Source organism: Zingiber officinale, chromosome 1B (genome assembly GCF_018446385.1).
Source record: "Zingiber officinale cultivar Zhangliang chromosome 1B, Zo_v1.1, whole genome shotgun sequence".
NCBI classification, from domain to species: Eukaryota; Viridiplantae; Streptophyta; class Magnoliopsida; order Zingiberales; family Zingiberaceae; genus Zingiber; species Zingiber officinale.
The window spans coordinates 42,057,492-42,072,036 of NC_055986.1; the positions used below are offsets into that span (position 1 = coordinate 42,057,492).

Below are 14,545 nucleotides of genomic sequence, written 5' to 3' on the forward strand. Positions count from 1 at the left end.
ATCTCATCTCGAGTGGTGATGCTCCTATTTTCTTTCTCTCGAGCTGAGGGTCATCTCCATTCGACCTGCTCCTGAACAGGACTTTGATTGTTCCGTTGTTGAGATTGATTGCGGTGTGGTTCGACCTCTGTCCTTTCGCCTTCTCTTCGCCCAGCTGATCGGTGCCTATATCTTTGATCGGGCGATGGTGTATGATGATACTACCTTCTTGGGGCCAGTCTGTTAGCCAAGTAGCAGTCCCGGGTATTATGAGTTGTCGATTGATGGAAAGAGCAAAATATCGACGTCCATATTTTGCCCCTGGAGGCTTTTAAGCGTCCGACCCTAATGTGCTGCACGACATGCGTCCTAGGCTCGTGTTGTGATTGAGTTCCTCTCAATTGAGGTCTTTTAGGAGACTGATGGATGCTCGGTTGACGTCGCTCGGACGCCACTGCTGATTCAATGGGTGTCTCTTTTTTCCTGGCTGCTTAAGTTTCTTCTACATTGATGTATTCATTTACCTTTTTCTGTAGATGACCAAAGTCCTTTGGCGGCTTCCAGATGAATGACCGAAAAAATTCTCCTTTAGTGAGCCCCTGAGTAAAAGCATTTATCGATACGTCCGAGGAGATCGCGAGGATGTCCATCGCCACCTAATTGAAGCATTGGATATATGCCCTTAAGGTCTCTCAAGCCCCTTGATTAAGTGAGAATAGATTTACGCTCGTCTTCTGGTAGCAGCGACTACTGGTAAAGTGATGTAGGAAGGCCGCTCAGAAGTCTTTGAAGCTATGGATCGAGCCGCTCGGCAAACGTTTGAACCAGCATTGTGCCGATCCAGATAACGTGGTAAGGAAGACTCGGTATTTTACCCCGTCCGTATATTGGTGTAACGTGGCCGCGTTATCAAATTTGACCAAGTGGTCATTGAGGTCGATCGCTCCATCATATTCCCCGATCGTTAGTGGGGTGTAATGTTTCGGCAGATTGTCATTTAGAATCTCATCCGAAAACTATTGATTGACCTATTCGGGCGAGTCATCCTCCTTGGGTTTTCTTTTTCTTATGTTTTGAACAGGTGCCTCATCAACGGATGATCCCCGATCTTTATCCGCGCGGCTTGCGCATTAGGGGCTTCCCTATAGGTGTCGATCAACATCTTGTTTAGTTCCCGAGCGGAGTGTTGTTCAGCCTTAGCTTCCACCCCACTATTAAGGCTGCAAGTTCTTGCACTTGACGATCGGCCAACTTTTGTTGTTGTTGCTCCACTATCTTTGTCGCCCGGACTTGTATCAGCTCATCGAGCCCCTCTTGTGTCAACGTTACTATCATGAATCATCCAACGTCTTCCATCTTCTCGTTTGAATGGAGTCTACGTTCCCACAGACGACACTAAAATTATCCTATTCGAAATCGTGAAGTTGGAAAGTCGGGGAGTTGGCAATTCCGCTGACTGAATGATGACCTCGCTGCTCCTATTTGCAAAACAAAACCAGGGAAGGGGTCCCTAGTGTCGGTCCTCCGATGCTCAAGTTAGAAATAGAGGAAGGGAAATGAAACATGGTAGAGATCGAGACTTATTTTTCTTGCCTTTTCTTCATACACTCCCTTTTATACCTTTCTTAGTGATCTTCCATCTTTCCCTGATTAATGATATTGATTATTTATAGAAGGCGTCTTTATCTTGACTTTTGTGTATTTAATGATAGATAGAGTGTTCTCCTTTGCTTTCTCTTCTTTAAGACCTTTAGTCTTCTCTTTTATTACTTTGCGTGACTGATGTCGGTGCCACATCCGATCGGACGAGTGGTTTGGTCGGACTGATTTCATGCTGACCGAGAGGCATCATTCCGAGCGGCTGATGTAGTCACTCATGCTCGGATTAGCCTTGCTTGAACTATGTTGTTGATCGCTTTGACTTTGATCTTCACCGTAACTATCGACCTGTGCCACGTAAGCTCTTATCTTCGCATCAACTACTATTTTCAATTTTGATATCATATTATTCCATGACGTATTAAAATCACCATATATTTCATCTAATACTTATATTTTTCCTACCTTATTCTTAAATATATTTTGCTTCTCATATTCGAAAAAAACATGGTTTTGATAAAAAAATTCATTTCAATTTAATCAAAATTATAATAAAAAATATTATTACATTAAAATATTTTACGATCAACTTAATACAAATTATTTAATATAATTTAAATAATTTCAACCTAATTAATATATCTTTAACCTTGTTGTGACCATTATAAGCTATTGTCGTAGCGTTAAAATTGTGTTAAATAAAAATAATAATAATCTTAGTTAGTTTTATTAACTATTTCTAAATGATTGGTCTGGTCCTACGGAAATTTTCCACTCATCGTCAAGATAAATTAGGAAGTACATGCGATGACCATTCCAGAAACTCAATATCCTTTTATTACACCCCTTATTTAGAGAAAAAATTCTTATCATAACATTAAAATTGTGTTAAACGTTGGTTAAGTTAGATGAATTTAATAAAGAATAATATAATAATATTTCATTCCATTTCATTTTAATCAAGAGATACAATTTTATTATGATTAAGCTATTAGAATAGTGTTATATTAATTTTGGCTAAGTTAAAAATATTTTAATTAAATTTGAATAATTTGACTAAATTAATAAAATATGATTTTATTAAATACGGTATTGTATAATAATTTTAAGTAAATTGAACTAATTTATTTTAGTATATTATAGCTAAAATAATATTATAATAAAAATATGATAAATTATTTTTTTTTAGAAAAGACCCTTTTCATGTAAATAATAATAAGAGACAGCTTTTTTTGTTTTTTTCCCCTAAAAAATTGACATCTGGCTTAACAATAATATTTAAAATTCATCGTAATCAAATTGATTAAATTTTAATTAAACGCTAAAATACATTATTTTTCTTAGGGCTTTTTGGATTAAAAAAAAAAAAAAAATGAACCACTGAGTAATAATCACAAAAGATATTTTTAAAAAATAGTTAAAAGTTTATAAAACTTGTTTTTCTCCTTTTTTTAGTATTTAAACATGCAGTTTAAACTTTTGTCTCACCAGCTCCGTCAGCCACGTTCCGTTATTGGTAACGTGGTTCGGTCCTTTGGGCCCCACCCCGTCAACCTAATACCATTTCAACACCCCAACTAACCACCACTCACCACCTCTCTCTCTCTCTCTCTCTCTCTCTGCGCGTGCGCTTCCCAAAACTGCCGCCCCCTTTCTGTCTCTCTCACTCTCCCCCGTCTCCGCCGCGAGCTCAGCCGCCTGGTCCTCCCTCGCCATGCCTCTTCTCCTCGTGCCTCCTGCGGTGGAGACAGAGGCGGAAGCCTCCGGCTACTCTTTCGCCGCAGTCTACGATGGCCCTCCCTTGCCCTATGCCCTCCCCCGCGCCGTCCCCATCGACGTTGAACGCATCCCTCTCGCGGCCCTAGCGGCTCTCTCGCCACTCCCCGCCGACGCCCTCTCCCTCCCAGTCGCCCACCCCCTTCTCTCACCCAAGATGTCGGCTGCGTCCCCTACCTCCGTCATCGAGAACCACGCCGCAGTCGCCGCAACCCCCGACTCCGGCGCGCTCTGCTCCGCCGACCTCCTCTCCTCCGAGACCGCCGACGTGTCCGGCACCGTCGGGTTTTCGGACGAGCTTGGCGGAGCCCCCGATCGGCTCTCCACGGAGTCGCCCCTCAGCTCCCCCGCCTCCAGCTTCCGCTCGTACGCCTCCGAGATTGAGGAAGGAGATGAGTCCTTCCCCACGCCGACTAGGAGGGCGCCGATCGTGGCCTGCCAAGGGTCCGGCCAGTCCAGTTACTCTACGTCGCCTGCAGTCGGTGTCACTCCGGGCGCGATCAAGAAGGGGGCTTGCTACAGTTGCTTGAGGGGAGGCCGTTTTATGGAGAAAGAGTCTTGCTTGGCCTGCGATGCCAAGTATTGCAGTTGGTGCGTGTTGATGGCTATGGGATCCATGCCCGAGGGGAGGAAGTGCATCTCTTGCATCGGATCTCCGATATTGGAGTCGAGCAGAGAGAGACTGGGGAAGAGCTCACGTTTACTGAAGAAGCTGCTGAGCAACCTGGAGATTGAGCTAGTGATGGAGGCCGAAAAAAACTGCGAGTCAAATCAGTTGAGACCGGAAGATATCTGTGTGAACGGGAAGAGTCTCAGTCTGGAGGAAATGATTCTGTTACAGAGCTGTCCGTGCCCTCCTCCTAAGCTTAAGCCTGGAGACTATTGGTACGACAAGGTTTCTGGCTACTGGGGAAAGGTGAGCTAGAGTCTTTTGTTAAAAGCATCCTACAATTCATTATCTGTGTTCTATTTGTCAACTCTTCTAGAATAAGATGGCATTAAATAACACAACTATTTGCTTCAGAAAACATAAAGGTTCGATCAATCGACCTCAGTTGCCTAGGGAGAGAACCAAACATTTGCTCTTTTTGTTTATTTATTTATTTTAATCGATATGATTTGCCAACTAAGTAATTGCTATGGCAGATACATTTACATGACAGTATTAACCAAACTTAAATTAGGTGGTTAAACATGTCTTTTATGTGGCTTCATTCACCTTTGTTTCTGTTGTACTTGTGCCAATAAATTAACTGTTCATGCGATGATCAACAGGAAGGGCACAAGCCTGATAGCATCATTACTCCAAATCTGAATGTAGGGGGGCATCTAAAGGAAACTGCAAGTAAGGGAAACACTGGAATTCAAATAAATGGTCGGGAGATCACAAAAGCTGAGATGACGATGCTTAAGGTACATTATCAATGCTTGAATATTTACATAAAGTTTAATTGAAATTCAGTGTAAGGAGATTTACGTTACCTGCCATTTAGTGGGCTGGTGTCCCTTGTGCTGGGAATCCTCATTATTGGCTCCATGCTGATGGGACATACATGGAGGAAGGACAAAAGAATGTGAAAGGGAAGATTTGGGGAAAGGTAGACACTAGTTTTGTTTGTTGTATTTACTCCTAACAATTGGAATCTGTGTGCAAACTAATTTTTCATGGTTCCTCATTTTGCAGCACCGTATGAAACTGCTTTGCCCTGTTCTTTCATTGCCATTTCCTAGTAAGAATGCAAAATGTCGTGAAGAGGTAAACAACTTTGCGGCAATACCTCTTTCTGACTATCTCAATAAGAAAGCACTCCAAAAGCTTTTGTTGATTGGAAACCATGGATCAGGGGCAAGTACTTTTTTCAAGCAGGTATTTACCCAACACATCAGAGAATGAAATTACCTAGGAAAACCAATACTGGATTGTTGTGTCCAATAAGTCCAATAAGAGTAGATTAACATGTATTGGAGACTGTTCAATCTTCAAATAGTCTTGAGTTTTTGCTGATCTACTATAATTGTAGCCTTTATAGCTCAATTTAAAGACACAACCTGCACATGTCTAAAGTAATCCCATTCTCTGAAGACTCAACTATGAATTTAGGCTCATCAATCTTCAAATAATCTTGGGATTTTGGTGTAGTAAAATTGTAGCCTTTGTAGTTGAAGTTAAAGACATGGCATTCATGCTAGTATATGACACATGCATTTGATAGCTCAATACCAATATACCATAAAGTGGATTATTATGCCAATGGATGGTGGAGCTGCTAATGTTAGGAGAACCAATGTTGTCTTTTAGTAAGCCTGCCAAGGACGAACTGTTTTTTTTCTCTCGCTGATGTTTATCGGGAAATACTGGGTCAATGCCATTGATACGCCCAAAAATTGTTCGAACAACTTCATTACTTCAGGATGTCTTGATGCAGCTTGTTGAGGACTTCTGAGGCAGGTTGTTTTGACTCTAATGAATGACTAGATATATACATGTTTAATTCCTTCAGGTATTGTTTCTTGTGTGAGCATCTAATGTTTGCATGTCTTAGAGTAGCTGTTTTTTAATGTATAATTCCACATTGATCATTTTGGCATGATTGAGTTATTGGCTTTACCAGGCCAAATTGTTGTATGGGTTATCATTCACGGAGAGTGAGCGCCAAGATATCAAGATTATGATACAGACAAGCATATTTCACGACCTTGCTTTGCTGCTCGAGTGTCGTGAATGGTTTGAAGAAGAGATTTTGGCTGAGAGGAGAGACAACCAGCAACTTGATTCTTCAGGTACATGACTATAATGTTCATTAATTCTGACTATCTCACTTTCAGCCAATTCAATGTCGCATTGTTTATTAACTACTGTTTTTTCAACTGGTAGGTTGTGCAAGTTTTATATGTTTGTGTAGATTTGATAGTCTATATAGGCTTATAATGATGTTATTCCAAAGATTGTATGCGCATGTTATCATACCGTCAAACATAATGACCTTAAGGTTTTGGGGTCAATAACAAAGGGGTGATTTATCCCTGTATATGTTTTGTTTCTGTTCATACATGGGTGCTTACTTCAATTTCACTTGACTCTTATACATTAATAAAGAGCATCACTGATGTCTAAATTTGCATGACAGTTTGTACAAGATGCTGACTCTGCTAAGGAACAGTGGCAAGTTGGTGGACTAGTGTGTCTTGCCCTATATTAAACTCAAACAATGAGATCTTACCTTCCATGTTTACCAGAGTTTGTAGCAAGGCCCATTAATATCACAACATCCAAACCAAAATTTAAGATACTAATTTCACTTAGTCTACCATGTAAAGGTCATAAGCAGATGACTTGTTAGGCTCATCCCAATAGTAATATTTTGTTCAAATAAATCTTCACTTGAAGTTTGCCACATATTTGATGCAAATGGGCAAGCATTAGCTCAGCCCATCAATACAACTGAAAATGGTTTAATGATGAAATTTAAGTTTCACATATAGCATGTTAGATAGCTGTGGTTAATTGCTGACCTTGTAGGCTATGCCACTAGTATTACTACAATCAACTTAATTGATGAGTTATTGCCTTTATGTTAACTTTGCTGAATAATAATCATAAGTGGATGGTCAAATGAGCTAATTCATTAGTGACAATAAGTTCTGCTCAAAATTTGCATCATAACACTGAATAAATTCCACAATGTAATTTTTATGTGGGTGGCCAAGCAGACTCAACCAGACCATGAGTTTGTTTCTTCATTTGCTTGCCACAAAATTGTAGTAATTGAATGTCTAGTGGGTTTGAGATATTTGTATTATTATACTCAACCTGAAGGTTGAGCTATTATTTCACACATCTTCTGTTGTGTACTCATTGTGTCTGACCTGGAGGCCTTAATTCATTAGCAATACTAAACGATGTGCTATTACCATGCCGTGGAGTTGGCCACATTAATGTCATAAGTAGATGGCCTAGGTGGCCTTGCTTGTAATACTAGGTTATTCCAAAATGGTTACTAATTTCCGTCATGTGATGTTTGTAATGTAGTTAATGCAAGTTAGTGCAATGTGGGGGCTAATCCTTGCATAATCCCATATATTTTGAAAATGATGTGGGGGCTAATTCTTGGTGCAACAGGAAAGTTGATGTCGTGTGACTTAAAGGCCATGGGTTCGAGTCACGAAAATAATCTCTTGCAATGCAGGGCAAGTCTACATACAATAGACCCTTCTCTAGGACCCTACATTAGCGGGAGCTTCGTGCACTGGGCTGACCTTATTTAAGGAGTACAGGGAGAAAAAAAATAGTTTGTGTAATTAATAGACATCTAAATATTATAACCATTTACTTTTGTATAGAGATCAATTCTATGTAGACAACTCCAAATAATTTGGACTAACACAACAAAGTTTCTGATGATGATGCCTTGTTATGATAGCTTATCTCCACCTAGGATATGTTGTTCACCACTTATACCTAGCAATATCCTGCACTAGTTGAGTCCTACATTGACTTAATGTCGTTTCTATTGCATTAAACTATAGTGCAGTTATTGTGATAAACTTTGAATTGGCATCAAGCCATCAATATTCCAACGAGTGTTCAATAAATTCAGGCATGACAGCTTAAAGTACTGAAATTTTACCTGTTTAAAATTCATCCTTCATATACGGCCACATGATTACTGGTTGAATTAAGTTCTTGGCCATTTGGCCAAACATCAACCCTCCACCCAATATTTCCCCTCAATCTGCGGGGGAGTTAAGTTGTTCCTCCACCAACACTTTATGGGATCAAGCCAACTAAAGTCATGTACTCTGGTGTTGAAATAACAGATTTTGGTTGGCGTATCATGCACTATATCCTTTTACAAGTGGGCATTCCACAGGCATATCTCACTCCCTCTTAGAAGCCCTACTCTTTGGCTGGTATAAATCTTGCTGGTAATTTGGAATAGTTATTAAGGTTGATCATCTAAAGCCTACATCAAGCATGATTGTCTATTGACTTTCAAGAATGCAAAACTTCAGTGTCCTGATTTTGGCATTCTTAATTCACAAGCCATTTATGGTTTCATGGTTATACTTAAAAACATGAGCTTCTTTAGGCACAACTATCCGTCACTCTAGTAGTTTTTTCATTAATCACCTTTCACTTTTTAACTCCCATGAAAATAAAGTGCAGTATGAGATGATGAAACTAATGGTGAGCCTAACTTCTTTTGTTTTTTCCATTCTTATTAGTACAACCCTGGGATATGCAATGATGGTATTCTAGGATATTTTTCTTTTCTGCAAGGATAAGTTTCCTTAGACTTATATAAATTAAGGTTAGGCATTACATGTATTACATGTGGTGTTGATTAACGCTTTTAGATGACTTCTCCGTAGCTACATGATTGACTATGGTTTGGATCATAATTTTAGGCATTTGCTATGCGTGTAATGTTGTGCACAATATTCTCAAGTACACCATTTTATATGATTATAAATTTATGTGGTGGAACGCAAGTTTAACTTTTAAGCACCAGTTTTCTGAAATGGAAGTTTACGGAAGAGCTAAAACAATCTGATCATTGATTTTGCTGGGCAGGAGATGAAACAGAGTATTCGTTGGTTCCCCGATTGAAGGCGTTTGCTGATTGGCTTCTGAAGGTTATTGCCTCTGGCAATTTTGAAGCCATCTTCCCAGCTGCTATGCAAGAGTATGCGCCATTAGTGGGGGAGTTGTGGAAAGATTCTGCTGTTCAAGCTACATACAAGCGTAGAAATGAACTTCGGTTCCTACCTGCCACTTCGAATTATTTCTTAGAAAGGGTAACACACTCCTTTTCCTTTCTTTTGTTTGCAACTTAGCTTTTCTAAATTTCAAGTTATTACACTAAAGCTTGAACATTACTATTCAATTTATTATTGTCAAATAACTTGAAGTTTTATAATTGCTGTGGTCTACACTTCCATCCATACCGATATGGGCAAAATATTTTGTTCCACCTGCCAACCGATATGCTAAATAACCAATAATATGCTACCAAACCTTCATGATTAATGGTGACGCAGTCAAAGACTTCTTTTGAGGCATACGTGGCTTCTGCTATGTGGCACAAAGCTGCCCCTGAACATGTGAGCCTTCATGACCATGGCGACATGCCATGAGGCTTCCACAAGGTTATCTAACTAAAGTTAAGATTCGTTATCTTGATTCTCTTTTTACCACTTCCTTCTCCAATATTCTTCCTCCTCCTTCCTGATCGCTTCTCCTCATTGGTACCTCTGGTACCACATGTTGGCACACACTGGCATATCTCGATCCAGCCATGGATCCAAACTCTGACTTAGAATGAGATTAAACCTACACAGTAGTGTATGATCTTCAAATATATTGATTATAATGTAGGATGAAATACAAATCTACATAAGATGGCTTGTGTGACAGAACTACTATTATACCAAATTGATCAAGATGGACTCTGCATTGTTTACATGCAACAACACAAGAACAGTCTTTTAGTCTTTTAGTGAGATTAGAAAATCCAATGTAATCCAAGAAATATGCGCGATTCAATTGGCAATCTCACAAAGCATTACATGCCTTGATTGACGATTTCACAAGAAATTAAGTAAAATAAAATAAATTGTATGTCACATGAGTTGGATTGTGTGTATCTATGAGATGAAGATTCGTGCTTTGGCCGCTTCCATTATTTGCCTTGAGTGTGTGTAACATAAATAACTTGTCTTTAGACTCCTGAACCAGTTCATTTTGTTAAACTGGTTTATTTTAAATAGTCAGTGTATTTGCATCATCATCTTCATCTTATGTCTTCCCTTCCAGTGGGCAAGATAACACCAAAGTTGTAATACAAATAGAACTTCTTGCATGAGGTTAGTTTTTAATAGAGAAGATAACAGAAGGTATTTCTGCAAGAACTGATCATTTGAGCATTAGACTTTATTTCAGATTTTTTTTTCTTCCTTTTAGTTGGTAAGGAAGGCATTGAAATTTTGACAAAAATAATGGAAAATTAGAAAAGTTATTAGTTAGAAATAATGAAAAAATAATCGATGTGTAAAGACAATGAGTTGGTTAATATATCATGGACTTTTTTCAATTAAGTTACATGGGATTCCTTTTACTAGAGCTGTCCATCTATCTCCTCTGTACCCTGGGCACATTCTAGCACCCCAATGGACATCTGACATCCCTATGAATTTGTTGAAATAGCCACGTTGAACACTTGAATACAAATTTGTATTGGATAATCGGACCTGAGTCCAGCTAAGGCTAAACATTATGTTTCAGGAGAAATAAGATGTAGAGCAACTGAGAACATTCACTCATTTAATTAAAGGAATTGGTAAACATGAAATACATCTAATTCTGCACCAAGAAAATTATGGTTGCAACTCTATTTTTCTTGAAAAAATAAGCTTGCTCCAATGTCTGAAATTTCAATTTTAGAAGTTCCACATTGGTGAAGGTATAAGCTTTTTTGATATTGTTTTATACTGATTCCTAACTGAAACCCTCAATCTTTTTTATTCTCGCTTGGAATTGGCATTGATGATGTAGTCTTTCAAATAACCACCTCCAAAACAGTAGAATAACTTTAACAGTACTCTCGGGAAACATGTAAATAAGATGCATGCTAACTGAACATTCCATTTCAATAACTCTAGACTGGAAATTGTGGTCAATTTAAACAATATGTGATTCCATAATCATAGCTCAATACTAAAACTGTTACTGGTTATTCTTCAGGTTGTTGATATATCCAGAGACGATTATGAACCATCAAATGAAGACATCATATATGCTGATGGAATTAATTCATCCAATGGAATAGCATCCATAGACTTACAGTTACCTTGTGCTGGAAGTAGTCTCGATGAGCATGAACAACAGCAAACAATCTCAAGGTTGGTTGATTCATGCGTAGTCATTGTTTTCAAATTTTGCAAGATTTAGAAGTATACATTCGGCCCCTATAGGTTCAATAGAAGCACTTCCATACACATCATATCAGAAAAGGGTCTCGAGATTGTTGAAGATAATCATATTTGATTCTAACTACTAAATGGTTTTGAGCCAACTTGGCTCCAATAAGAAACACAAGTACTTAAGATATTTGGAATTTTAGTTTTAAAATTTCCCTGATGAAATTGAGGTTAGAATCCTTCCTGTCAAGTCTCATCCACAAGAATTCTAATGCAAATCTTCCAACTTCTCATTTGCTGTAGGTATCAGCTCATTCGAGGCCCTTACAAAGGTACCACAAAAAACTGTAAATGGCTGGACATGTTTGAAGATGCAAGGATGGTGATCTTCTGCGTTGCCATGACCGACTATGATGAATACTCTGAAGATAGTACTGGTGTGGTCATCAACAAGATGATTGAGAGCAGAAGTCTCTTTGAGAGCATTGTTAGTCATCCAACCTTCCAAGCCAAGGACTTTCTTTTGGTACTCAGTAAATTTGATTTGTTCGAGCAGATGATAAACATCACTCCTTTAACCTCATGTGAATGGTTTAACAACTTCAATCCAGTCATAAGCAATCGCCCACCTAATAAGAGAAACAGCTCTGGTCGTAGGGGCACCGAAGAGGCCACAAAGGCTGAACAAGCTTTTCACTATGTTGCCATGGAATTCAAGAGACTCTTTCTGTCAATCACCGGGAGGAAACTCTATGTTACCCGGGCTAACGGATTGGATCCCGATTCCGTTGATGCAGCACTTCGATATGCAAGAGAGATAATTTACTGGACTGAGGAATGGTCAATGGATGGCGGTGGTAATGAATCAACAACCTATAGCACAGAGCCAAACTCTACTTCTCATTGACTTTTCGTAAAAAATGTGTAAATATATAGCCTCGTCTTTTTTCTCAGATCAATGATGTATCACCCTTAATCCATTTTTTGAGTGCAAACTTATGGTATCTTAACCATAATCTGTAACATATTAGTTTTTTACAGATATGTTTACAAAATAAACTCATCTTCTGTCTCTTATAGAATTCATATTTTAGTATCAAAATGAAACAGAAACCTGATTGGCAAACTGTAGTTGTTCATTGATACTTTGAATTAATAGTCTTTGAAGGTCTGTCTAAGTCATGTCGGAAAGCAGTATTTAGCATATTATTGGACATATTTTCCAGAGCTGGGGTTTGTTGAAATTGGTGTAAATGAAACTCAATCACGAGGTTTTAGATTAAAATGAGTCAGTAAGTTAATTTGAAAACCAGTCTACTTGCTCATTATCTATGTAGATTGGGCAAAACTTAAGATCCCACGAAAATAGAGCTAGATTCTATAAAAGAAGAAGCGTATGGTCCGATAAGTTCCTCGTAAAAAAAGCCTACCTTGGCAGCATTTGTGTTGATGTGGTGAAGTTAGAAGATTATTTTTAGCTGGTACTATGTATTTAATTTATGTCGACAGTGAAATTAGAAGAATTGTGGTAAAAGGTCAATATGTTCGTCCTCAGCGTTCCCGTCAACCCGTCTCAAGGTCAACACGGAGGAGGTAAATTACGTACGGCTACTAGCCTTTGGAATAGTGACTAGCACATAAGGGGGGTATTTACCTCGGCTTTACCAAGATTTAAATCCCAAATTTTATTATGACAACACTTCATACGCTAGCCATTAGACAATGAAACTAGAAGAATAGTTATAACAAGAGTCAATAACAGTACAATGATTATTCATCATCCTCCCATTGTCCTGCAATTTTCACCCTAAAATTTTAATATTTAAGCAAAATCTAAATGCTATGCAACAGGTGGATTCAAAAGTTGTATGAGGGAGGAGTTAGGAGTCAGATATTATATATATATATATATATATATCTGAAAATAATTAATAATTATTTCATTTGACAAGCTATGAAATATATTATTTTCAATATAACTAATTAAATTATTATTCAAATATTCATCTTTCATTTGATTGCAAAGACTATTCTTAATAATCTTCATAGCAGAAAATATTCTTTCCAATATAATAATTCGACCGGTAAAATCAAAGACAAAATCACAAACTTGTAAATTAATGGATATACCACATTTCTTCTGGTTTGAACCATCTTTCTAAAAATATCATTAACCCTTGTAATTTAGAAGCTTCAACATTCACATGTATATCCATCACAAAATTCTCAAATTGATCTAAAAGTAACAAAAGCTGGTGAAATATCTTTTGGATAATATCGAGCCAATTTAACTAATTATTGGTTGTCAAATGCAGCAAATGAATTTGATGGATTTAGGCATGCCACAAAAAGCAACAATTCGGTATTTACCTCATTGAATTAGAAATTCAGCTCTTGCAATTGCATATTAATAAATGTATTAAATAATTCAACATGATAATAATATGAATTTGTTACTTTTTCAGCTTTTCACCATGATCCTCTCTCACCAACATATAAATCATTCATATTTAGAATGTCAATATGAAACTTCTCATAAAAATTAAAAAATTCTTTGAGTAACTCCATCCATCATCCCACATTCCTTGAATTCTTTTCTTACATATACCACCAACTAACAACATCACTTGCTCGATATCTTAGTCCTTTCGTTGCAGTGCTAGGGACAAATCATTTGTGTTGGTGTGGGAAATATTCGACGATCGAACTTGTGTTTTGATTATGTGGTTTAAAGTTAAATTGTCTTGTTATCTAATAAGGTTTGTTGAGTTTGCAGGAAAGTCCTAAGTGCACTTAAGCAAAAGTCCTAGCTGCGGTTAGGTAGGTGGAAAATCTTAGGGGATGGTATCCCTAGGTCCTAGGGGGTGGTAACCCTATGTGAGGAAAAGTCCTAGCTGAGGTTAGGCAGGTGAAAAACCCTAGGGCGACTTGATCGACATCCCCACAGCAAGGCGCGAGGGCATCCTCCATGGAGCTTGGAGGCACCCTGGACGCTGGATGGAGGGCGCCCTGGACGCTGCTTGGAGGGCGCCCTCCATGGAGCTTGGAGGCACATTCAGTTGAATAAGCAGCGAAGATGGAGGAGCTTATCGACGCTGTGATTTCAGCGAGGTTGGGGGCGCCCTCCATACAATTGGAGACGCCCTCAACAGGCTATTTAAGCATGGTTCGAGTAGCAGCTTAGACAACACTTGAAATCGTGATCCTTCTTCCGTTTGTTGCTCAAAGAACGATCCAACAAAACTGTAACTCGATTCTGACGACCAGAAGC

General features: G+C 38.5%; 1 protein-coding gene across 1 annotated transcript; it reads left to right on the forward strand.

Moving 5' to 3' along the window:
- Positions 1-3,156: 3,156 nt before the first annotated feature.
- LOC122055793 (extra-large guanine nucleotide-binding protein 1-like) lies at positions 3,157-12,327 on the forward strand. The gene is made up of 8 exons (XM_042617420.1): positions 3,157-4,270; positions 4,630-4,767; positions 4,848-4,952; positions 5,039-5,221; positions 5,967-6,135; positions 8,930-9,153; positions 11,099-11,256; positions 11,578-12,327. Exons 1-8 carry the CDS (start codon positions 3,293-3,295, stop codon positions 12,179-12,181), a joined length of 2,559 nt encoding a protein of 852 aa, XP_042473354.1. The 5' UTR covers positions 3,157-3,292; the 3' UTR covers positions 12,182-12,327.
- Positions 12,328-14,545: the final 2,218 nt, after the last annotated feature.